Here is a 25,753-nt window from a genome sequence, read left to right on the forward strand (position 1 = left end):
AAGCAATAGCAGCCATGGCGTTTCTAAGGGCAAGGGCATGAGGGGTTTGTCCTGGGAAAAGTCAAGCCGGCCTCAAGGACATCCGGGCACCGGGATGGCAGCAGAACTGGCAGCGTTGGTCAGAAAGGGACGGGGTCTCCACTCGGAGAACAGGACCCTCTGCACAGACAGCGCCATCACAAAGGAAGGTTCTGCACATCTGGGAGCAAGAGGGTGCAGCGCCTCAGCAGGCCAGCGCGGCCGGAACAGGGGCCAGAGGTTCCACTTACCAGCATCCAGCGGCCCAGGCCAGCATCTCTGCTCGGCGGGTCAACTTGGCTAGAGGCCTCTCCCCATCTTTCCCCTTTTTCTTCCTAATTTAACACTAACGTCTCGCAACAAATGAAACTGATTCGTAGAAAATGCAACTTGAAAAGAGACACTGCACATACTTTTGTAAACCAAGAAATCTTAAACAAACAAACAAAACTTGGCCGGAGGTTTCCAAGTGCCTCCTGGATTGGGACCGCGTAGCAGAGACTGAGGAGGCTTTTATCCCTGGACCAGGATGCTGAGGTTCGGTCCGAGGTCTCTGCTCTGTTCCAGTGATCCAGAGCTCCAGTGAACCTGTACTCCAGAGATCCTGTCTGCTCCAGTGATCCAGCTCCAGATGTGCATGCATAATGCTGCAGCTGGCATCGTTAGTGTGAATAACGCAGCGTGCTATATTGTGCATCAGTTTCACAACAGTATAGTGAGAGGATGGAACTCATGGGATCTTCTGCCCCCACCAGGACCAGTTATTTAGAAATAGGAAATCTGTGTATTAGTATTAAAGGTAAAGGTACCCCTGCCCGAGCGGGCCAGTCTTGACAGACTCTGGGGTTTGTGCGCCCATCTCACATCTATAGGCCGGGGGCCAGCGCTGTCCGGAGACACTTCCGGGTCACGTGGCCAGCGTGACAAAGCTGCATCTGGCGAGCCAGCGCAGCACACGGAACGCCGTTTACCTTCCCGCTGGTAAGCGGTACCTATTTATCTACTTGCCCCCGGGGGTGCTTTTCGAACCGCCGACCTTTCGATCGGCAAGCCCTAGGCGCTGAGGCTTTAGCCTACAGCGCCACCCGCGTCCCGTATTAGTATTAGGTAGAAGGAATAACAGTGCTGCCCCCTTAAGAAAAGGTTTGGCCTCCCCCCCTTTTTTTCTACCCCAAGGCAGGCTGGGAAATGTAGGCACAGCCACGCGGGAGAAGCCTCCCTTCCTGCCTGGGTTCAGCCTCCCGCCTGCCTAAGCAGGGAGGGGGCGGGCGAGCTCCTTCTGGCCCAGCCCCCCAAGGAGCGGCATCCAAAGCTGCCAGCCCCTTTGCAGCCTCTCGGCGTGTCAGTGAAGAGCGCAGGGGATGAGAGCTTCGTGGAGGGCTGTGGAATGCTCTCCAGATTGAGAGAGAAGCCTCAGGACCGTCTAGCATCCAATCAGGGACATCACAGCAATCCACCACTAGGCAAGTAAGTGCATACTGTAGAGGGATGTGCTAAAACAGTGATTCATCCCAGAGTTTGTGGAATTTTTGTCCCCTCTCCAAATTTTAAATTATGATGATCAGTCCAGAAAAATTAAAAGGAGAATAGATTCAAAAGGAATTGTTTAGCTGCGATTCCTGCACGACAGGGGCTGGACTAGATGACCCTCGGGGTACCTCTAGAATTCTCTGAGTCTGTGATTCTCAGTTGGCCCACTAGCAAAAGCCAGTGAGAGAATTCACACCAGTTCAATGGAGCTTTCCCCTCAGGGTCCCCCCACTTCTGTCCTCCCCCCATAAAACACTCTGCAGAATCAGGAGAACTATGCAGGAGAAATGCTGTTGAGAGAGAAAGCAGAATTGCTCGGCCCCTACTTTGCCATTCTTCCATCTGGCAAGCAGAAATGTTTGTGCTGGCTGAACAATCCTCAGAGTGCAATGTTGAATTCCACCCTTAATTTTCAGTTCTAGCAATTTGTTCTTTGCCATTCCTCTTGGATATATTTTTGCAGTTGCAACTCCCCCACCCCCACCCCATTTCCCTTGTTGCACATTGAGAGTCTTGGCCACCACACTGGGGGTTCCTTTGCACCCATCAAGTATTTCAGTCGCGCTGAGAGTTTTCCAGTCATCTTCAGAGGATGTTCTTTTGCGTGCTTTTCTCAAAAGGTGCTGCGCCATTTCCCCCTTCTTGCTGCAACCCAGCCTCATTTGCAAATGGGTGGTAGTCTAGGGTAACCCTTGATTAATCTTGGGGGAGTTCTCCAGCTGCCGTGCACAAATCTTCAGGGCTCTAATGCGTCTCCCTTTCCTGCTCAATCTGTACGTCAGCCAGTTCAACTGAGGTGCAAAGCTTTTAAGATTATGCAACTGAATTATTTCAGTTTAATTTGACTGTGGTTCAGGCTGCAAGTAACAAGAGCTGTCAGCCTTAAGTAGGTCAATTTATTTATTTAAGCCAATATATTTTCGGCATTTTACAACTGATGGCTAAAACAACAAAAATGTACCGAGTGCTACTCACACCCACCCACACACCCTCAGCATAACTATGTACTGAACAAACCTGGAGGTAGTTTAAGTCTTAGTACCTTGGCTTACTTGTAAAGTACTCTTCATAAAATGTGGTATTTTCATAATCATGACTACAGATAAACCATACCAGGCATATTACAGTTCCGCTAATAGTAGGATTCATCTAAATGTGACGAATCCCACTCATGTCTTTTCTCTTAGAATAAATGTTAATCACAATACACCAAATGTGGGGATGGTGAGCAACAGTGACCTGACTAAAAATTATGTAACTGTCCCAGAAATCAAATGAGAAATGTCTTTGTGACTCCTCCGCCAATCTTCCTGCCACTGCCATTTTCACAATCCATTGTATTCATCAGGGCATTGACTGAGGAGTAAGTCTGCTGGAACTCAGTGGACCATTCTGAGTCAAAATAAACACTATCATTACCTGATTTCTTTCATTCCCCAGAGGGGAAAAAAACATTCCTGGGCAGAGCTTTCCAAGCCACCTGCTGCCACTGGCAAGAAGAGGCAGAGCTTCTGTTTAATGCTGTTTATTAATTTTCAATTATTAAAGTCCAATATAAACCACATTTTATCAATGTAAAATTACAATTCATATTCAAATATACAGTGGTACCTCAGGTTACATACGCTTCAGGTTACAGTCTCCGCTAACCCAGAAATAGTGCTTCAGGTTAAGAACTTTGCTTCAGGATGAGAACAGAAATCGTGCTCTGGTGGCGCGGCAGCAGCAGGAGGCCCCATTAGCTAAAGTAGTGGTTCAGGTTAAGAACAGTTTCAGCTTAAGAACGGACCTCCGTAACGAATTAAGTACTTAACCTGAGGTACCACTGTATATCAATTATAAAGCCAATTATACATTTTGTTACTTTCCACATGCTAGATTTCTAGGTGAAATGATTAGATTTCATCCTGCTTCCAAGTTTTGATTAATCCCATTACGTTCAGTCTTGATCTTAGTCCTTTATCAACAGCTACAGAGTTTTTGACTTCCATTCGAAAAACACATTTAATAAAAAGAAATCCTGCAAGAAGAGTTCTGTATCCCAAATGTTTCCTGCGTGTGACGTTTATCTCATCCATGCTGTCTTCATTCTTTCCTTCCTGTTCTCCATCTGTTTTGCGCAGCATCGCTACTTCCGCTCTTTCACTCTTTCTTTTCCTTTGTTCCCAGAAAATGAGACTGTATTTTTGACTGCATCACATGCCATCTTTTTTTGTTTGTTTGTTATTGTTTGAGTCTAAATTAAGAGTGAACTGGCATCCCACCAACGCTTTAACAAGACTCCACTTTCTCCTCCTTGGTCAACTCCCTCAATAATGATCTGGTGTCCCACCAAAGCCTTGGCAGATCTTCAAAGCCCAAGTCCAGGTCCTCCCATAGCAGTACAGTGAAAGTTTGATGCTTTAAATCCATTTCAATTTTCTCACACAGTTCTAATTTTCGTTGTAATTCATAAATATAATCCCATTCTCTTTTATCTCTTCTTGCCTTTTAGCTGTTTATTAGCATTTGGGGGGGGGGAGTGTTGCTGAATCATTTATGTAGCAAAGGGTATACGCTTTCCCCCCCCCACACACACACATATACCGTATCGAAGGAAGTCTTCTTTTCAATTTGAGTCATAACGACTTTGTAGCTGTTTCAGTTTGGCAGTTTACGATCTTGTCCCATCTATTCCAGCAAGCGTCTATATATTAGTTCTAATTTCACTCTAATACACAGAAGTACCTCTGCTTCATTAATGGCTGCGTAGGGGGCTTACTGAGAGGAGAAATGTTTTTGTACTCGGCGTCTCCCTGCCTCCCAGATTCCATGCCGGAGCGAGAGCCAGTACCGAGACAATCTGCAAGTGAAGCTCACTGCAAGGACAATTACCCTAAAATCACCCTTGTTTGTCTTCGCCAACGGTCTCTGCTATCGTGGGAGCAGCATCCATAAGGCAGACAGCAACCGGAAGTCAGAAGAGGCAGAACTTCCACTCATCTGCCACCTGGACTCTCACGGCGGTGGCAGTGGAAGGAAGGAGGGCAGGCCGGATGAACCCAATTCCTGTGCCAACTTGAGAACCCTGGCAGAGGGATAGGCCTTGCATCTGGCTTTGCATTGGCCAGTGCCAGCTGGGAGAGCAGCTCAGCATCTAGTAGATCCCCAGCTAACTCAGACCTGTCCTCAGAGAGCTGCACTTCAGCACCTTCCCCTGGGCTCCAATGGCAGGAATACCAACGAGCTTTCTGCCTGTGCGCATGTTTGGGAGGCAGAAGGCAGAGAGGTCTGTGTTGGTGGAGGGATGCAAGTTTCGCTTTCTTAATCACTGCCCGTTCTTGGAAGGGCTCTGCAACCCGGCCTCTCTCAAGGAAAATGTACTTCTGGAGCAATTACTTTCTCTGTAAAAGTGTGCATGTGTATGCAGTTAGCATCTGCTCTTACCACTATTACTTTCCAAACTTATTTCCAAACTACTTTTCTGTGTTCAGGAAATAAACCCTTCAAGAACATGAGCAACTGGGAAAATTTAGCTCAGATGTCCATTTCGCTCTGCAGCTCTGCCTCTTTTCCAGAGAACAAGCTGTTGTCTGTTGGTTAGAGCTTAATCACAACCAGCATAGTTTTTTTATCTAAAACAGAAGAATCAAGGGATTGTGCAGTCAACAAAGTTGAGATCAGAACTTTTCTGGAAACTTGAGTTTTTATTGAGAAAGTCTTACAAAATAGCGGCTGAGTGGCTAACGATTGGAGACTTCCCATGAAGGGAGGGAGAAATTGAGGGAAATTTTCACGAAAGGCAGAGATTCAGTGAAGGATATCATTGTAGCCAAGCCTATATTCAGTTCTGCCAAGTCCAGAAGACAAAGGGGAACCCTTCACTGGGATCCCACGGCCATTTCATCAACAAATTGGCAAACCGAAACAATCTCTGGTGATTGTGGCCATTTCGAGCCAGGCCCAACCTTGTTTCCGCTTGCTGATTCGTAAGTCCCATCACACTCAATGGGACATTCATGTACCAAATGTCTACTGCTGCTCCATAACGTAAAGTCTCTGGGAAGCTCACAGAACAAATACAACAATTAAAGACAGCACAGTATGGGGGTGGGGGTGGACTTCTGCCGCAATTGGTACCAAAGATTATCGGGAGCGGTGAAACACGCAGGAACACAGGAAGCTGCCTTCTGCCAAGTCAGGTCACTGGTCCACGCAGCTCAGCCTGGTTTTGCCTGACTGGCAGGGGATCTCCAGGGCTTCAGACACAGACCTTTCTAGCCTGATCTGCAGGTGTGAGGATTGAGCCCAAGACCTTCTGCATGCACGGGAGATGCCTCCCCCCGGAGCCCCCCTCCCCAGTGAGGTGCCGGGTGTGGAGAAGCTCCCGGGGAGGGGAGAAAAGACTAATAGACATAGGAAATGTATTTTACGGAGCCCATTGACCAATCAGGGAGTCCATCCAAAGGGCAACAGAGGCCACTGGGCTAGCGTGCTGGTGAATGGGCAAGCTGTGCCTTAGGGAAACTGGGCTGCTGCTTTTGTAGCTGTCTTTGTTTCCTTGTATTGTTTGTGGCTCATGAGGATCAGGTCGTTTGGACAGGAGTCTTTCAGCAGACACTCCTGTTTTGGTGCGGAAGGGCCCCCACCCACCCTGCCACCTCTGCCACCCATGGAAAAGCAGCCCCTGCTTCCAGGGGGCAGGGAGGAATGGCTCAAGGAGCTTGTGTTGCCTGGATCCAGGACTGGGTCAAATTGGATAATACAGATGTATTAGAATTGGAGGGACATGACAACAGGTTCGGATGGCATGCGTCTGAATGGTACGATAAAGGGAAAATACATGAAGGATTCTATAACCATATAATCAGAAGATCACTTTCAAAAATGTGGGAGAGGTATAAAGATTGGTGGCTGTCACCAATAGAAGCAACATCTATAGGAAAATAGATAAGAAGGAAAAATGGCTTACATATAGCGAAACGGAAACGGAAGGGAAATGAAAGTTGAAAGATTTTAAGGATATTAGAGAGCATATAAATGATTGGTTACAATATTTTCAAGTAAATGAGGCATTTAAAGAAGACACAAAGAAAGGAGTTAGTTATACTCTGTCTAGATTTCAAGGAGAAATTGTAGATGATAATACTAAAACGATGAAGCAGATGTATAGTCTGCTGTTAGAGTGGGAAACTAAAGATGAAGAAGTTAAATCTGTAATGATTAAGTGGGCACAAAATATGGGGCATAATATACAAATGAAAAAGTGGGGGAAATTAAGGAAAATTTATTTAAAATTTACGGATTGTGTAATTTTGAAACAGAATTATATGAAAATGATGTATCGATGACTCCAGTTAAATTAACCAAAATGTACAAAACAATTTCCAGTATATGCAGGAAGTGCAAAAGAGAAAGAAGGGATGTTTTACCACATGTGGTGGAATTGTAAAATAATTAGATTGATGGAATATACAGAAATGGTGAAAATTACAGCTAAATTAAGAGATAAAGATAATAGAGAATTTTAAAAAGACTGGAATGCGTTTACATTATAAAGTGGTACCTCAGGTTAAGAACTTAATTCGTTCCGGAGGTCCATTCTTAACCTGAAACTGTTCTTAACCTGAAGCACCACTTTAGCTAATGGGGCCTCCTGCTGCTGCCACATCGCCGGAGCACAATTTCTGTTCTCATCCTGAAGCAAAGTTCTTAACCCGAGGTACTATTTCTCGGCTAGCAGAGTCTGTAACCTGAAGCATCTGTAACCTGAAGCGTATGTAACCCGAGGTACCACTGTATATGCAGAAATATTGTTTTTTTTAAAAAAGGCTCATTAGCAGGGTTTGAGTAAAATAGAATGTGAAAGATGTAGAAGAATGATTTGAAAACAAATAGATAGAATATGGGATTTTAATGGTTTGGTATAAAATTTGGAAAAAATAGAGCATTTAGGCAAAGGAGAATGATATTAAGATATTTTAAAATATGCAGAATGAGAAAATATTTTTTAAAGATCCAAAAGGGGAGGTTGAGGGAAGTCCCTGGGTGGGGGGAAAGGGGATGTATGTTTATTGCTTTGTGTGATTTATGTTGATAGATTATGTTGATTAAAATGTCAAACTTAATTTTAAAAACTTTTTTTTTTTTAAGGAGCAATTTCCCACTTTCTGAGAGAGGGAGAAGAAAAACATTTAAAGCACTGGGGAGAGAAAGAGAAAACCACTTTTTTAATACATGAAAATAAAAACATTGTTTAGGGAGAAGAAAAAGACTTTGGGCTCTTCCACTTTCCACTTGACCCGTGCCTAGAAAGAACAGGTCCCAGTGGTTTCCCATTTGGCACACTGCTTTCCCCAGGAAAACCCGCTCTTTAGCATGGAATCGGAGCAAACGACAATGCACAGAAAATCTGATTGTTGTTTGCTCCAATTCCGCAGGAAATAGCAGGTTTTTCCAGGGGGAAGCAGTGCCACAAGTGAAGTCTCCCCTTTGTGGGGAGGTAAATGTATAGCAAAGCAAGTTGTTGTTTTTTAAAGCTGTATTTCATGAGTCATGGGAATATGGGACAAGAATTCGCTGAAATATATTTAATTGAAGTAAGAAAACAGGAATACTAGCAGTCCTACTTGTCAGCAGGGAACCTAGAAAGAGAACCTAAGAGACCATTCTCAGCAAAAGAACATTAGCAGGTTTCCAGGAGAGAAAAAATCCATCACCCAAGCCTGGACTCTCTACTCTGGAAGACGCCCGGACAGTGCTAACTAAGTTCAAAATATGGCTTGTGAAATGTGCTCTAATGTGGCTGCCGTTTGATTCCAGGAAATTTCACAAAATCTGGATGTCCCGTAGACACGAAGAAACAAATAATCCTAAATACCTTTTAGCGTCATCTTCTACAATTTAATTTCCATTTTTCCTTCATGGTCATCGATCCATGGCAACTCATCTCCTGGTTGGACCCTGGGTACCTCTCCCTGCCACACTGGAGCTGAGAGGCAGGTCAGTCACAGATTTTATCTCCAGTTTAGAAATCGGCAGAGGCAGCAAGCAAAGACAGCCGTTTACATGAACCAGTCTACTTTAAGATAATACTGTTCCGGTAGTTGTTGAGGTCTTGGACTGAGGTGCTTGTGTTTTCTTCGTGTGCTTGGAAGGGAGGAAGAGGAGTACCAAAAGATGGCCAGCTCCACCTACCACTGGCTGTCCTGCTCTCTGCCCTCAGTTCTTCCCGTCCAGATGGACACCTGTCATCACTGCTGAGTGACATTTTAGTTGCATAGGCTTTTAACTACAAAAGTAAGGTGGCCAAAGGCCTGTTTGACTCTGCAGTCACCAGATGCTGTGGAGGCTGCATGCTAAAAAGCGCCAGCAGGAGCAGAGACAAAAATGCAAGGGTAGTTCGTGATCTAAGGGCACAAAGACAGAGAGACATAGCTGTCTAGACCTACAGGAAGAGTGCTAGCAGAACAGACTTATAGAAATAGTTAACCTAAAGTTTAGAAACTGCTGAGCATCTATCTGAAGGTCTGAGGGAAAATGTCAGCCCCTTGACACACACTTCACATGCCAAGGACCCAGTGTTAAATGGGTTTTTGTTTTGTACAATTTTATTTGTGTGCAGCAGAAGAGTTAACTAGCAGCACTGTAGGTTCAGGAAGAAGGAAAGGAAGCCTTATTAACTCCTTGGAATTCCTTGTCAGGCTATTAATGCCTGGTAGACATAAGAAACACAGAAAACATTTTATCACCTTTAATATATCTAAGGCCACTGAGCAGTTTCACATCCGGGATCCGTGTGTGCAAACCAGCCAACAACTTCCAGCAGAAATGACTTGAACCGGTTATAAAAGCAAGGAGCCCAGTTCATGTTTACAGGATCAGGCCCGCTCCGATCCTGCTGAAAGCTTGGGCTGTTCCTTCTGGGAATGCTGGGCCACCGAGGAAGATTTTGGTTGTGTTCAGACCCTAAGGCCAGATGAACAGGATGAAACAGCTGTTTTCTCAGTTGCAGCAACTTCATACCCTCCAAGGGCCTCGATTTCCCAGGGACCATCCTGGAATTACAAAACCCGGCTCCTGATTTGATCCCAGAATGTCCCTCTCCCCCCCCCCTCCGGTGGTGGAGCTGCTGCTGCTGAGCTGGGGGAGAAGGAGGGGCCGGCGCTTGTCCTGAGTGATGGGGGCTGCAAGGGAGCCCCCCATGGCCTCTCCACCCTTGGGCAGCTTGTAGTGGGTGAGGAAGATTGCAGGTGAGGAAGAGGAGGAGAGGATGATGCCGCCACCAGCAGAGGGGCCCAGCCCCACACAGTGCCCTGCCTCTGAGGGCCACCCTGGGTGGCAAAGCGCCTTGATTTTTTTTTTAAAAAAATGTTTAGTTCATCCATGTCTAGCCTTGCTCCCTTGTAAAATTTAGGTTTTGTGTGTGCTTTTCTTGTTGTAAATCTAGCAAAGAATAAAACAAAACAAAATCAAGATTAAGGGGTTTTCTCAGGGTGCTGGAGGTGCGCTGTGCCCTGTTGGCTTAGGGGTGACATCACTCGCCTTACTTCGGACAGGAAATGCTCTGGAGGGGAGCAAAAATGGGAGGGAGGGAGAAATGTCCCTATTTTCATCTAAGGAATGTTGGAAGGTCTGCAGTTTTGGGGAATCTGTACAAAAATCATTTATGTTCTAGTGCATTTACCTGAAACAGAAGATTGATATTTTTAAAAAAAAATTGAAGCAAGTAAATTCATCCTTGTGTGGTTTTTTTAAGCCACTCTTGCGCCCATTGTATTCCTGCAATGCAACTGTGGAAAAAACTATTTTTGGTGGGAAAGGGGGAATATAATACTGTACAGTATATGAAATATTTTTGCATAACTGCTAATAAGAAAACGACAGTTTAGTATCAGTAAGGCACTGCACAGCAGTGTGTGTGTGTGTGTGTGTGTGTGTGTGTGTGTGTGTGTGTGCATGCGCGCACTCTCACAAACACTCACAAAACCTTTCAACCTTTGAGGTTTTTAACAGTTTACTCACCACTGACAACTTCTGCAATAACAAGCCCCCATGGGAAAAATATTGGATGGGGGGAAAGGATGGGGGAACTTGTATTGGGAGAAGGATTTTATCCCTGAGATAACAGTTTTTTAAAAAATTGCTGCCACTAAAGCAAGATTTAAAACAGCCTTAAATAACAAGACAGAATATTGAGCATCTAAGCACCAAGATAGTTTCATAGTGTGAGAATACTCAGTTCTGAAGGTTTGGTTTTTTTGTACATGGGTTAATTCCACAATTTCCCAATGTTGCAAACCTTATCATGACTTATTCAACTCAGTACATAACAGGTTCCCTCTTCACCAACACTGTATTTTAATCACCTCTAGGCAGAGTCATAGCCAGGTGATCTTGTGCCCCTGGCAGAACCATCCAAATTGCACACACACACCCCAGCCATGGACAAATGAGCTCTTCTTCCCTCCTCTCTTCCAACCCGACCCCCCCCCCCCCATTCAATTCACCCTCTATTTAAAACCATTTCTTATGAGGCAATAATCAATATTTATATTTATGGACATATTTTTCAGACGGTTTTGTGCCCCCCAATTGCCTGTGCCTCTGGCGGAAGCCCACCTCACCCACCACCCCCTACCTACAGCCCTGCCTCTAGTAGGATCCTGGTTGTTAAAACAATACACAAGCAAATCTCATCCTTGCCAGGTATGTGGTAAAAAAAATTCATGATATAGATGCTTTCAAATCAATATAAAGTGAGTTTTTTGTCTGGTATGTCCCCTCTGCTGCAAAAAAAACCCAGCAACAGCAATAGATGTCTGTGAGCAAATCCCTGATGGCAATTTGCCTGGGGAAAATGGAGGCAAAGCTTAAGGTTAGCTTGCCTTGGGAACTCTTGAGTTTCCCCTCTTCCCTGAGTAGCAACAGGTTTAGAGGATTCTGTGACTGCTGGACCAGGTGGTAGCAGTGGCCAGCTGTTAGTAGTAACGGTTTAGGCTCCTGGTCCCTGGGATATCTGGCTGCCCATTCATCCAAATCTCTCGTATGATGCGCTCCCTTTCTTCCAGCCTTTGAGCTCGCTCTAGCTCCTCAGCCGAGGTGAAAACGTTCATATTCAGTGTTCTTTCAAACCTGCGGTGCCGTCGAGCAGACAGGTCGGACGCAGTGTCTGAGTCATCGTCGCTGTCACTGCCATTGGTGTCACTGTCCCGCGATGGCTTTTTGGTTTGCAATGGTTTGCAATCAGTTTGACAGGAGATTCGGAGTACTAAAACCAGCAAGGTCAGGAGAAGGCCTGCACAAATGCCAGACACAAAATACAAAGCAGCTTGCTCAGGATTTTCTGAAATGTAGAAGAGGAAATTTTTTTTAAAGGGTGCAGAGGGATGAAATGAAATGCCCAACAAAGAAAACATGAATTTTAAACAGCTTTGTAATCCTTTGGCTTTCCACCAAACAAGGGGACAGAGATGAGTTTGAGCCTCAGAGTAGGGTGGAGTGGGGAGGAAAGGGATGTGAGGCTCATATTAAGAAAATGTAGATGAGGTGATCTAGTTGAGACACAATCTGTTGTGGGAGATGCGGTGGGGGACTGAACACATGCCTGGACCTTCGAGATGCAGGATAAAGAGAACGAGGAGAAAGTCAAAGGAGTAAGTCATTAGAGAAGGCAGTGATCTAGTTAGATGGTGACACACTGAGGTGAGAAATTAAAGCGAGACATGCAACTAAAATATTTAATATGTTTGGGAAAAGTAAATCCTTAAGGAGTGCTTTCAGGCCCAAGTTGTACACGAATGCATCTCATTTGAGGGCCTCCAACGCTAGGAATACAATTTTGGATTTGCTACACTGCATTCACCCCCTTTTTATGGGACTCCACGTGATGCTATCATTCAGTCATTGTTATATTGTGACTGGACTAGAGTTATAGCAATGCTCATATAATGAATTATAGCAGTACGGCGTGATGTTATAATGCTATAATTCTTCCATTGAAAGAAAGAGTGGTGAGCATATCAGAAAAGCATTTTAGCAATAATTAAAATAATGATTTAAATATGAATGATAATGGAGGCGAAGTCATAAAATGGCACCATCCACAGAGGTTATACTGAATGTGTCCTGAGCTTCAAACAACCCCGGCCGCTATGGCAGACCTGCTGCTGTGGGCAGGACACAGGACAGAGGTACCAAACCCATACTATCGGCTTCCCTCTGCACCAGATTACTTGAGGGACAAAGTGAGGCTGCGACCCAAGACACACACCCCCACACCCCCAGTCATGCAGCCAAAAGCTGCCCCCTGGCCCACCATGCAAGGCCAGCACCCAAGAGCGCAGGTCCCCATTGCAGCTGCAGGAAGGTTGACTAAGGGAGCCCCATGAGCTAAGCACTGCAGAAGCACCCACATGGGGGAGGGACCAAGCTAACCTAGGATCTGCTAGATCCTGAGCTGCCTCAAAACTGTCACCTGTCAATCCAGGCACAGTTCTTCCACCAACCCCAGGCTGGGTCTTTTAATTTAGGGGGAAAGTGAGTATGAAGTGACTTGAAAGAAGTTTATAAAATGATGTCTATTGTGGAGAAGGTGGGTAGAGAAGTTTTCCTCCCGGAATTTGTGGGCATCCAAGAAAGTGAAACGTTGGCAGATTCAGGAAAGCGCATGGTTCCACAATGGAACTGGCTCTGGGGCAGTGATGCCTGCAACTCGTATGGCTTAAAAGAAGATTAGACAAGATTCATCAAGGGCAAGGCTATCAAAGGTTACTAGGCAAGGTATCTCTATTCTACCTCAGGCATAGGCAAACTCAGCCCTCCAGATGTTTCAGGACTACAACTCCCATCATCCCTAGCTAACAGGACCAGTGGTCAGGGATGATGGCCATTAAGAGAACAATGGATCAAAAGGACTCTGTTTGAGATGGCAAAAGGGCGAGGCTCCGTCCTCCAAAGATAAAGCCAGAGTGTCCTCCAAAGATAAAGCCAGAGTAGAAAGTGAGAAGAAATGTGATCTAGAAGCTTGTTGTAAGGAAGAGGAGTAATAATATGATGGGCAAACACAGCAGTAAGCAGGAGAGTCAGAGCAATGTTGGAGAGCAATGCTTGAGGTCTGTATGAATCCAAAGCTGGGGCTATGGGAGAAACAAGACCCTTTTGGGATGCTAATGCTGGAAACCCCTCCAAAAAAGGCTCACGTTGTGTCTATAAACTATATATCCTAAAGACGCCACAGTTTCTGCTGTGCCTCATTTCCAAAGGAAACATGAACTCTGGAGAAGCACCTGGAACCCCTGGAATCTTGTACCACTCATGGTGACGGGGGTGGCAGGCTACTTTCTATTTTTACCCATACCTTGGAAAAAGTTATTGTTTTTGTTTAAAAAAGAGTGAAACTATAGGGCCAGTCTTAGTTTTAAAAGATAGAATCCTCACAACACTGTGCAACCTATTTATATACTAAAAGGATAAGAATATACTGTATTAACTTGATGCCTAGAAGTTAAAAGGCTCCTTGCTGTGGCACTGGTGCAATTCAGCAGAGAGACTGTTTTTTAAAAGCCGAAGGAATAGGTATTTCCTCCTTTCATAGAAACAAGACTTTGTTTGTTTTCTCCTTGGCAGTGGGGTAGAACCCAAGAAAAAACAGGAAAGCAACAGAATAATGGAATAAAATGGGGCAATCTACTCATCCCTAGCAAATTCCAGTCCTACCAAATTTAAACATAGGTATGAAACCCATAATTCCCATGTTGCAAAGGAATAATTATATGGGGAAAGGAACTGAAAGATATCATGCAAGGAGTACAACACAAGGGTAGATGAAAGATAAATGTTGTAACCCGAGGAAACATTTATTCAAAATTGACATTCCATCAATTACTTCATTTTCACACTTCAGTTGAAGAGAAGCCAAGTTTTCTTGAGCTGAGTAAATATACCTGTATCATTAATTCTCTAAATTACAGGACAGAGAGTTGGCTCCTCAGTGAGGAGGTCTTTAATCTTAAGAATGAAAAAGAAGTATTTGCCACTTTGAAGTTCATAAAGGGACGAACTTCAAATAAGAGCACATTAATAAATTGCTGCTACCACTGAAATAACACGGCAAAATAGAGTAGCGTGATCAACCCCAGCCTCCAGGCACTTTCTCTGTCACTGCCACCCAGGGCCTGGGTAAATTGATGGGTTTGGCCTGGCATCGTAAGCCCAGTAAGGTAGCTCCCTCGTCGTAAGAAAGGGCCATCTTCCAGCAGGACAGCAAAGGGGGTCCCTCTGCCCCTCTCCGAGCCCAGTTGGCTCATACTGGAAGAGGCCCTCTATTGGAAACATGCCCCCCAAGCCATCTAGAGTTTCCTATATCAGCCATTAACGCCCTCAAGGGGCCCAGGAACCAAGGAGCAGCAACATGTCCCCCCCCCCCCGGTGGGCCAGGGAGCATCTTTGTGGCCGTATCCTGCAGCAGCTTCAAGAAGGAGGGGATCAGAACAGAGGAGGCGGCACAGCAGCTGGGCTCTCCTCTTCCAACGGGTGAACCAGCCCGAGCTGCTAAAAATCCTTCTCTGGCCAACACTCCGCCAACCCTAATTCAGAAGTATTGCTACAGATGGGTGATAAACTAATGGAAGAATTGCTGGGGATAATATAAGGTGGGGTCCGATTTAATAGACAAGATTGGGGTGATGTGGCCGGGGGGGGGCCTACCTGTGACAAAGGAATAGGCTGCCAAGACGTTGCTGAGCAAGGCCATCTTGGTCCCCGTAGACTCCATTGTCCGGCTGAATACTTTCCTGGGTGCCTCATTGACAGGAAGGAGGACGGTCTGGGTGTTTAGTGGGCAAAAGGCAGCATGCCTCCCTTTCTTCTTTTCTGTTTTGAAATACAAAGCAAATGGGGGTGAATCAGGCCTGCTCCTAGGCCCGCGGTTCAAGCAAAGTCTTCCTTCTGCCTTTAGACACCCGCATTTAGGAACTAAATCCGTGCTGTGAAATGCTTTGGGGTGAAGTCTGCTGTTTGCCTTTAATCCTCTGCTCAGGGCCTGTGCTTGTAGCTGCTTCATTCAATTTCAGTCCCTCGTGAAACACACCTGAATGATTTACACCTGAATGTAAATAAACAGAGGCCCCTTTTTCCTTTCCTTCCTCTTTTCAGATCAAAAAATATGGTCATGAGAGCTGAGTTCCCTCAACCTGGTAATAATTCAGTGCTGCTTTAGAAATATCAGAGAGGGCAAGTGGCACTCTTCTTGCAATTGCAATGGCATTTCTATAGTTTGAGATACACCTGGCAGATCCCTTTCCCTCCAGCCCATATTAATCCGAGGGAGAATCTGTAACACCCAGCATGGCTTCCTGGGGGAGCCGGCATTCTTAATGCCTCCCCTTGAGCACAGAAGAAGAGGGCAGTGGACATACATTTTATTTTGTTTTGTTTTGTTTGAAGGTGGTTAAGTCTTTGATCCTGAAAGCCAACCTTTTTGATCTACTCAGATCACTGCTGATAACCTACTGCATCTTAGAATCATAGAATCATGGAATCGTAGAGTTGGAAGAGACCACAAGGGCCATCGAGTCCAACCCCCTGCCAAGCAGGAAACACCATCAGAGCACTCCTGACATATGGTTGTCAAGCCTCTGCTTAAAGACCTCCAAAGAAGGAAACTCCACCACACTCCTTGGCAGCAAATTCCACTGTCAAACAGCTCTTACTGTCAGGAAGTTCTTCCTAATGTTTAGGTGGAATCTTCTTTCTTGTAGTTTGGATCCATTGCTCCGTGTTCGCTTCTCTGGAGCAGCAGAAAACAACCTTTCTCCCTCCTCTATATGACATCCTTTTATATATATCTTGATTATATATCTTGATTGGTTTGCTGACAGCCCAGCCACCTGGGGAAACCGCAATCATTATAACACACGTTAGACAACCAGGCTGGTCGCCTATCCCCCAAAAGAGGGGTGGACGGGGTCCAAATATGTAGGACAGAGAGCCTCATAAGGTGGTTTGTCAAAAGGCCCTTGTTTCAATAGCTACATACATGCACTCAAGGAACCAACCGTATGTTGTCCTTTGGTCCAATTTCTCACAGAAAGATGACAGATAATTGATTGCAAACAACTGACGCTAGAGGTGTGCAGGGAATGCAGAAGATTGTGAATCCCAAACTGGTTGATTTAAAGCAGAGGTCGGCAACCTAAGGCCCATGGGTCAGAAGCGGCCCACGAGGGTCGCTTAACCGGCCCATGAGCCACCCCCAAACAGAGCCGCCCAGTCGGCGAGTCCCCACACGCTGCACTAAACCAGCACAGCACAGCACCAGGACTCTCTTCCATGGCTCCGAAAATCGCTTCTGCGCATGCCCAAATACTGGAAATCACATCTGCGCATGTCCGCGAAACCGGAAATCACTTTTGCACATGCCCAGACGCCAAAAATTGCTTCTGCACAGGCGTGATTTTCGGCATCTGGGCATGCACAGAAGCGATTTCCGGCATCACACTGCGCTAGCCCAGCCCACGGAGGATCTCCGCGGGAGTGATCTGGCCCATGCCCAGTAAGCCTTGCTGACCCCTGACTTAAAGGGATTCTGGGCTAGTCTCAGGCAAAGCATGATCCATATGAAGCACCCCAAACCAGAGTGGGAACCCCAAAGCACTTCATGATGCCTCAGCGATTTGGACATTAAAAATAAAAACTTGCAAGTATCTGCTGAAAGCGACACCAATGTCTGTAACCTTACCATAGAAAGAAAACACCAGGGTGGGGAAAGATCCATTGTGACTGACAGATTTATTTTGTCATCACAGAGGAAAGCCAAGGCACAGCTGTGGGAGAGCCCTCCCCCAGGCATGTGGTCAGAGAAAGCCTTGGCAAAGTCCTTCCCTGATTGGAAGCCAGGGCTGTCAGCCACAAGATCACACTGCCCTCCTGCCCCTTCTCCCTGTCTGGCATTTTCTTTCAGGAAGAGTTTGAAGGTCTCTGACTGAAGCTGCACCTCCATGGCAGAATATGTCCAAGGCCTGCTAGCAGCACTGTAGACGGTGCTTGGAGCCAAAGCTGAACCTCGTGGAGGAGCTTCCAGTAATTCTGTGCCACATTTCTCAGAACTACATGCATTCTCCATTCTCCTCGTCCCTGGGCTGTAGCTCTTGGACACAGAGTAAAGGAAGCCTCTCTGTTTTGGGATTCTCTCCCCGCTCTCTGTTTCTGTAAGGAGACCTACTTACAGCCCTGCAAGGCCAGTCTGGGTCAGACAGGCAAAGAATTCTCTCCCCCTTGCCTTGGTTTTCCCTCCGCTCCTCTGCTATGGTTATTTATTCCCCCTCCCAGCGCTGCAGTCTTGTGTTTCGACAACGGTCCTTCAAGGTTGGTCTCATCCACTTGCACACATTTGGAGGGAAAGACTCATTCCTCTCGACCCAAAGCCCTGTGTGGATACATTTTGGCCTGCATGCTGATGAAGGGGACCGTGCGGTGATTGATATATCGTCATTTATCGTTATTTACCCTTAAGTAGTAGCAGTTGCCAGGATGTTACCCTGTTTGCCTCTGCATAATGTATCACCTAGCTCTAGTGTCAACAAATCCCACTTGCATTTCCACAGAGTAAATCCAGTTCTGACCACGAGCACATCATCTGAACTGCGGTGGTTTCCCTGCCTGCTTCCTTTCCCTTTCAGTGCCATTTGCCAAGGTGCGCTTCTGAGCCCTCCTTGCTTCACACTCTCCTGGTGCATCTCTTGGCCCAGATCTCCCAGTAGGGCGGCCAAGGTGGTTTCCGTGCCACAGTGAGGCTGAAGGCGAGACTGGAAGCAATATTGATCCACCCAAAACCTCTTCAAACTGTGCCACAACCTCGCTTGCACACATCCCGGAAAGGATACTGGGTGCTCAAAACAGACGGGTCCAGAGATTTTTCTTTCAGTGTCAAAGTTATGGAATCCTCTCTAAGGAAAGCCCTTACAGCTGCCAACCTGGGAACCAGTCCTGGCAAGGGCTGGGCCACTTTCACAGTAAAATCCTCTGGACAACTAGCATTGATTGAGGTATTTTTAAATCATTAAGTAGCGGGTTATCCTAAGAAAAGGAAATGTTAGCAGTTGAATTTTAAGACAACAACCACACAGAACCATGTGAGGAAAAGAACTCTTCCTCTCCTCAAAGGAAAGGCACCTGCGTATAAATCCTGCTGGGCAGAGAAGCAAATCTGTGCCGTTAGAGACAAGTGGATTGTTTCCGTGCGCTTGGTAGGATTCTTCCAGTGGCGCATTCATGCGTGCGTAACTGCTGCTGGCATTGGCAAACAATTCCTGAGCACGACGACAAGGACAGAAACACTTTGTGACAGATCTAACTAGAACACTGTAGTTTCTTGAACAGTTAAAATATATGTTCCAATACAGTAGAGCAGCAGCCCAATCCTATACATGTCTACTCAGAAGTAAGCCCCACAGAGGGTTGCTTTGGGATTGTAGACTTTGCTGCAAGTGTACTTTGCCTTCAGCAATAAATCATGATGTGTTTTCCCTTATTTAGCCTTTTTGTAGGTTGGGGTCATTCAACTGAAAATAATTAGGGATGGCTGAGCCAGAGGCTGCTGGAGCTGGAAAAGAATTAGGGCTGCCTTAGACATCAAAACGCCTGGAGGGGGATGAACACTTGTCTGGCCATGCAAGGGGTCCCAGTTCTGCTGGCCAGACAAGAAGCTCTCCTCCTTCTGAGCAGCCAGCGTCAAGAGAGGAAAGGCAAGGCCAGCACCCTCTCTTTTTCCGCTGGCATGCTTTGGTGGTGCTGCCCAGCTTGCAGGCATTTCTCATCTATGCCAGCTGTAGCTTCTGCTGAGATTTTGCCAGTGCTGGTGGAGGGAGTGGGGGGAGTGATGAGCAATCTGTTGGGGGGTCAGATTGGCTGGCTGAAGTGGACTGCTGTGTACTTGTTTGCCCAACAGACTGGTGTCTCTATAAATTGAGGTACAGAAGGGAGGTGAGTTCAGAAGGAGTTCAGAAGTTTGAGAAACTCTGACTTCACCCACAGAGGCATGGGCTGGTTCAGAAAAGCCCTCCACAAGGCCCAGAGACCCAAAGACACAAGCAGCTAGACAGCTACTGATTCCTCTGGCACCCAGGCTATGCCTCCTCGGCAGGAAGCCTGGCTGAGACCGAAGAGAATAGGTGAAACAATAGCCCCATAAACCTGTTAAGCCTAGTAATTTATAAACAGACATATTCAACAGCTCCTACATCCTACCAGCAAAGTTGTTACTTGTCAAAACAAAACACTTAACTGAAAAGTTCTCAGAACAAACTGTAAGTTTAAGAAACTTGTTCGCTGTTCTTTCCTTTCAGAACCCAGCATGCCCTAAACACTCCTCATTCACTGCAGTCTCTTAACATGTTGAATCCTGCCTTCCGCCTGCCAACAATGCCAGATTGTATCACACTTTGAGCTAAAACTCCTAGCTGGCACCTTTGCTTATTTTCCATTCCCACCCCACATGGGAGGCATGTACACAATGATCACATACTTTTCTATAATGCCTTTTCCCCAAAAATGAACCACAGTGGATGTGCCTGTTGCCACACTGACCCATTTTTTTAGTCTTCCCTATAGGTGCCCTTTCAGTTTACTTCCTGTTTCTGGGTTTATGCTAATAAATGCCAATAAATACTTTTACTAGATAAACGTGGCCTAGTGAGGACCTGATCCCTGGTGGGCAGGATGGTGGCTGGCAGCTACAGCCTCTACCTCTCCGCCCAGACAGGATGACTTTCTCTTGGGCAGGATGACAAGTCTTCAGCTTGCCAGCTCCTTCTAACTCCTTTCCAAGCCTCCAGGTGCAGACAGCAGAAAAACAGCCTTGCTCAAAGCATTTGAGGATAACTTCCAGATCACCCTTTGGAGATAAAGTGATTAGAAGTCAGACGATTATCAGTCACCATGTAGTTATCTACTGTCAACAGGAGCAGAGAGACAGTCGAACATGCATTTCTATACTAATTATTCAACAAAAGTCTAATATTCAGCTACATTTTTGGTATTTATTTATTAATTAAATGTCTATACCATACTTTATTCAAAAATCACAAGGCAGTTTACAATGTAAAAACACAAATATATATATATCATAGTAACGAACAAAAACAATACCACCACCAACCCCCCCACCCCGTTTCAAAAGCCATAGTCAAAGGCCAGGGAGAAGAGGAATGTTTTTGCCTGGCACCTAAATATGTGTAAGGAAGGCGCCAGGCGAGCCTCCCTGGGGAGAGCATCCAGCAGAGAGCCCTATGTCTACTCTGAAGTAAGCCCTATTGAATTCGATGGCACTTACTCTTAGGTAAGCAGGGTGTGGGCTGTTACAGAATAAGCAGGGTAACTACAAGAAAGAAGATTCCACCTAAACATTAGGAAGAACTTCCTGACAGTAAGAGCTGTTCGACAGTGGAATTTGCTGCCAAGGAGTGTGGTGGAGTCTCCTACTTTGGAGGTCTTTAAGCAGAGGCTTGACAACCATATGTCAGGAGTGCTCTGATGGTGTTTCCTGCTTGGCAGGGGGTTGGACTCGATGGCCCTTGTGGTCTCTTCCAACTCTATGATTCTATGATTCTATGATTCTATGATTCTAGTCATATTAGACCATCGAAGCAGGTTTTCTTCACTGAGCCCTTCTCAGATTGCATCGGGCTGATGAAGCAATAACATCGTTCTACCCAGATTTCGGCTGACTGAGGAGAAAGACACAACATTCATCAGGATGTGGTCCAAAAAATGAGGCTGTCTAAACTCAAGAAGATTGTTACTCCTTGCGCTATAGAGGAGGAGGAGCTGGAATAAATTGTGCTGTCCTCTTTTAGGTGCCTTTCGAAAATGTACTATAGATATGGGGTTCCCAATTGGCCTTGCTCAAAGCATGCAAGGAGGGGAGGTTTATTTCTTCTTGCCCATTGATGAAGTTGGGATGAAAACACACACACCCCTTGCCCGGATGCCTCTGATACCTAATGAGGATGGGAGAGGAGAAAGAGGGGTTTTTTCTTAGAGGGGGAAAGAGAGAAATCTCCCCTCTCCACAAACTTAGATCAAAAGGGAGCCCCTCATCAGCAAGGAATTTTCTTTCCCCTATGTTTGGGTATTTTCAAGTTGCTCTGGGAATGCCTCTTCATTTCTTACGTTACCTCGATCACAAAGGGTTCTTGAGTCTAAAGCCGAGCAATATTCCAATTCTTTGTCTGAAACCAGTATGAAGTTCAGATCGTGATACCAGTTTCAGACTTCTTGAGCTGGCAATATTGCTTTATTTGATTTAAGCTGTTTATTTTAAAGTTATTGTGACTTTTTGTGTTGGGTCAGAATGTTATTATGTGTGTGATCTTTGCTGTCTATTTTCTTGTTTCTTCAGCTTGTAAACCACCTTGAGAATAGTAATATAGAAAGGTGGTATACAAATTAAAAGTGAAAATGCAATTATTTGATCCCAGAATGTCCCTATATCCCCTGCCAGTGCTTTTTGTAAATCTACCAAAGAATAAAATGAAATCAGGATTCAGGGACTTTCTCAGGACAGTGGACGCTGTGTGCTCTGTCCCACTGGGGTGGGGGGGTGGAAATGCTCTGCAGCAGGGGGATGGACAAAAAAATGGTGGGTCAAGGAGGGTCAGCTGGCAGGGAGTGAGAAATGTCCCTATTTTCATCTGAGGAATGCTAGAGGGTATGCATTCAGCACAGGCTCTGAAGACCTGTCCAAAACGGTTACCATGCCAAAAGGCTGCACTGGCCTGAATACCTGGCCACAACCTCTATTTAACCCAATGCCTAAAAAGACAACATGCCAACCGAGTAAGAGTCTGCAGCTGGCAGCCCCTGACCCACATCTGCTTCCCTAACAGGGTGGGGGAGCTCTGGTCCATCAATTGCCAGTCTCTGGGGGAAGTGGGAGCTGCAGAAGTGGTTCTGTAGGGGTGTAACACATGGGCACGGTGGGGGGGAGCAGGGGAGGCAGCTGCCTCCCCAATAAAGTAAATAAGTAGAAATACTTAATTAACTGACCATTTGCATTGCAGATAACTCGGTTCTGCCTCCCCCTAAAAAAGCCTGCCCCCCCCCAAATAAATGCTGACTATGCCCATCCTGTAGCAAGTGCTAGAGATTTTCATGAATGCCTCTGTTTGACTACTCATGAGTAGATGCAGGCTAAGAAGGACCCTACTCCTGGGTTACAAACAGGGCCTGCTCAACTTATAGCACCTCTTTCCTACGGTTTGCGTTCATATAGAAAACCAAGATAGCAAGTCACAAACTTCTTTCTGGCATGCTTGAATTAATTACCAGTTGCTTCTGAAACACATCTGGCCCAATAAATTTTGGCACCTGAGGTGAACCACCAAATGGTGCCCACCCCCAGCCCCCCCAGCCAGGGAACAAGGGGTGAGTGAAGATCTCAATCTATGTTGAGAACAGGTTCGGAATCAAATCAACCTGACTTGGCGACTGAACTGAGAATCCAAAGGGGCCCTCTCTGAATCATGCTGGGCAGGTGCAGAGCCCAGGAGACCCCAGAGGGCAGCCCCTGCCTTCTCCTGCCTAGTGGTGGAAGGAGCTCAGCGCCCCTGATTCACCAAGAGGCCATGGTATAGGTGGTGGGGGGGGGCTGCTGAGGAGGAGGAGGGGCTGTAGTCATTGCTGCCACTGCAGCAGCAGCAGCAGGAGGAGCAGGTGATGCTTCCCTTGGTGGCCAGATCTGCTGCTCCTGTGGATCCTGCCACCTCAGGCAGTTGCCTCCCCTTGCCTCCTGGGTGGGTCATAGAATCCTAGAATCATAGAGTTGGAAGAGACCACAAGGGCCATCGAGTCCAACCCCCTGCCAAGCCCTGCTCAGAAGGCATCTCAACCTTGTGAGCCGCTTCTGTATGTTTCTACCATTGCTCTCTTTTAATGTTTTGTTTGTCTACAAAACAACAGGAATGAGAAAGAGAAATTATGCATTTTCCTCTTTTTTACAGTTTATATTTCTACAAGGCATTTTAACTTAATTAAAAACTCAAAAGTCTAACCCAAGTAATAGAAACTGCTGTCTGTCCGGCACCTCTAGAAATAACATTAATATTAGCAGATAAACTGGTTTAGGACTTAAAGTAACCCCCAAAGTGTTTCAGAAAGGGAGTGCAGCCGTCAAGATCAGGAAAATAGGGGAGGTAACTGTAGATACATTTTCGAGAAAGAGAGATGGAGTCAAGAGACTCTGTTTCCTTTAAATTAAGAGGAATGTCTTATGGTGAAACTGATGCTTGACAAAATGCTGGGAAGGAAGAGAAGGAATCATTACAGAAATTGACATACACTTGTGAAAAACAGCTCTAGTGCAGCAGTGTTTCAGACGGAGGACGGGGACCGGAGGCCACAAGCTTTTCGTGCTGTCCCCGGACCTCCGGACCTGGCCTTACTTGGTTTAGCAGGGGAGCTGGGCACACTGCCTGGAACACAGCTGACAGCAAAACCACCGTTTGTTTGTTTTCCCCTATAAAAGCACCCCAAATCTGCATCTTTATATCTAAATTAGCATATGCCTATCTTAGGCAAATTTCTGTCCTGGGCATGAGCCCTGAGTACAGTATTTGAGGTGCCTAGCAATGTCCCTGTGTTAGTGCTGCGCTTTACGGTTATGTTGTATGCAGCAGGATATGAGTGTAATTCTAGTTTTAGCAGTATGTAATGAAACAGTGTGATTATTAAAATTAAAAACAGTATCGGTTTTGAAGAGAGAGAACTTCACGTCTATGAACGTACAACTTCTTTGCTACTTCTGCGAAAACTAAAGTAGGTCCATATACAGTATTCTGCTGGAAAAACCCTACACAGAAACTAAAGAGCGCCATGCTTGCTCATATCCACAGCTCCTTTCCAGCTCTGAATTGCTTTTCTCCAATTATTCCGCGGCGAATGAGCCACTGCTTGCCAAACAAACCTCCCCTTGGGGTCTTTCATTCTGAACTGCTGCCCTCAGCATTTCCTCCTCTTAATACGAATGGAAAGAGACAGAACCTGCTTCTGACCAGGCGGGAATTCCCTGGCTCTGGAAGCAACTCCGGGCGCCCAGCAGCCCCTCTCCAAAGGGACTCGGGCCCCAGGGGCTCGGCTCCCCGGCCTTCCCTGGAACCGGCCCTTGCTCTCCTCCTCTACGAGGGCGCACCTGGAGCTGTCAAAGGTCCCGGAGGCTCCGTGGAAAAGCAGCCCCCCAACCCCCCCCCAACCCCGCCCCGCCAGCCGCCTCCTCCCGCGGCTTTCTTCTCCCCTCCTCCTTTTTTACCTTTCCCGATTCCTCTCGGCGGAGCTGCGCGCAGCCCAGGAAGCCCGGCCGGAGCCCCCCGGCAGGACGGCGCGCATCCCAGAGCGAGCGCGGCCGGGGAGAGCCGGCGAGGTGGGTGGGTGCTGGGCTCGGGAGGGCAGCAACAGGAAATGACATGGAAAACTCCGCCAGCCTCGTCTAAGCTAAACGTGGCCCGACATGTCGGGGGGGGGGGGAGTCCCCCTTCTGCGTTAACCAGGTCAAAAAGAAAGATGTGAAAGGAGCCCAGCCAGCCTCCTGGAGAGAAAAGAGGAGACTCCGCGCGACCCCGGCCCAGCCCAGCGCCAAGGAAGGGACAGCCCCCCGCCCGCCCCTCACCCCACTCGCACCCCCAGCCCAGCCCGCGCCATCCCCGCGCCCTCGCTGGCCCCAGACACCGGACTTTCATCTCCGACGCTTGGGTAATCTAAAACAAACACAAAATAGCAAGCTGTATTTGTAAAATTCTACTTGTGACAAAGAATTGACTTGTGAAAGTTTGCAGGAAACTCAGAAACTCTCTCTGGCGCGCCATGAACCGATCAGAGGTATTGGTGCACCATTTCAAAGCTGCTACAGAAAACTGAATGTGCTCACACTCCTTCCAACCCTAAAGACGTACTGCGTGCCCTAGCTAAACACCGCGGCGTTTGGATGCAAATTTGAGTCCCTTGAGCCCCACGCTGGGCAAAAGATCCCTGCACGGCCGGGGGCTGGACTAGATGACCCTTGTGATCCCTTAAAACTTTACAGTTCAAACCAATTTAGGGCAGAATTCAAAGTATGTGCGCGCGCGCGCGTAATAATAATAATAATCTGCCACTGCCGTGGAAAATATGCAAAAGCAACCTTTGGCTGTGCTGCCAGAGCACTCTGGCCCTGCATCTTCTACGCCAACAAAGCGCC

General features: G+C 46.5%; 1 protein-coding gene across 1 annotated transcript; it reads right to left on the reverse strand.

Annotated features, from left to right (window-relative positions):
• Positions 1-10,525: 10,525 nt before the first annotated feature.
• EVA1A (eva-1 homolog A, regulator of programmed cell death) lies at positions 10,526-24,913 on the reverse strand. Its single transcript, XM_082215837.1, has 3 exons — positions 24,830-24,913; positions 15,235-15,399; positions 10,526-11,872 (listed from the first exon to the last, which is right to left on the reverse strand). The coding sequence occupies exons 2-3, from the start codon at positions 15,299-15,301 to the stop codon at positions 11,508-11,510; spliced, it is 432 nt and encodes a 143-aa protein (XP_082071963.1). The 5' UTR covers positions 15,302-15,399; positions 24,830-24,913; the 3' UTR covers positions 10,526-11,507.
• Positions 24,914-25,753: the final 840 nt, after the last annotated feature.

Source organism: Podarcis vaucheri, assembly GCF_965113315.1.
Source record: "Podarcis vaucheri genome assembly, chromosome: 3".
Lineage (NCBI taxonomy): Eukaryota > Metazoa > Chordata > Lepidosauria > Squamata > Lacertidae > Podarcis > Podarcis vaucheri.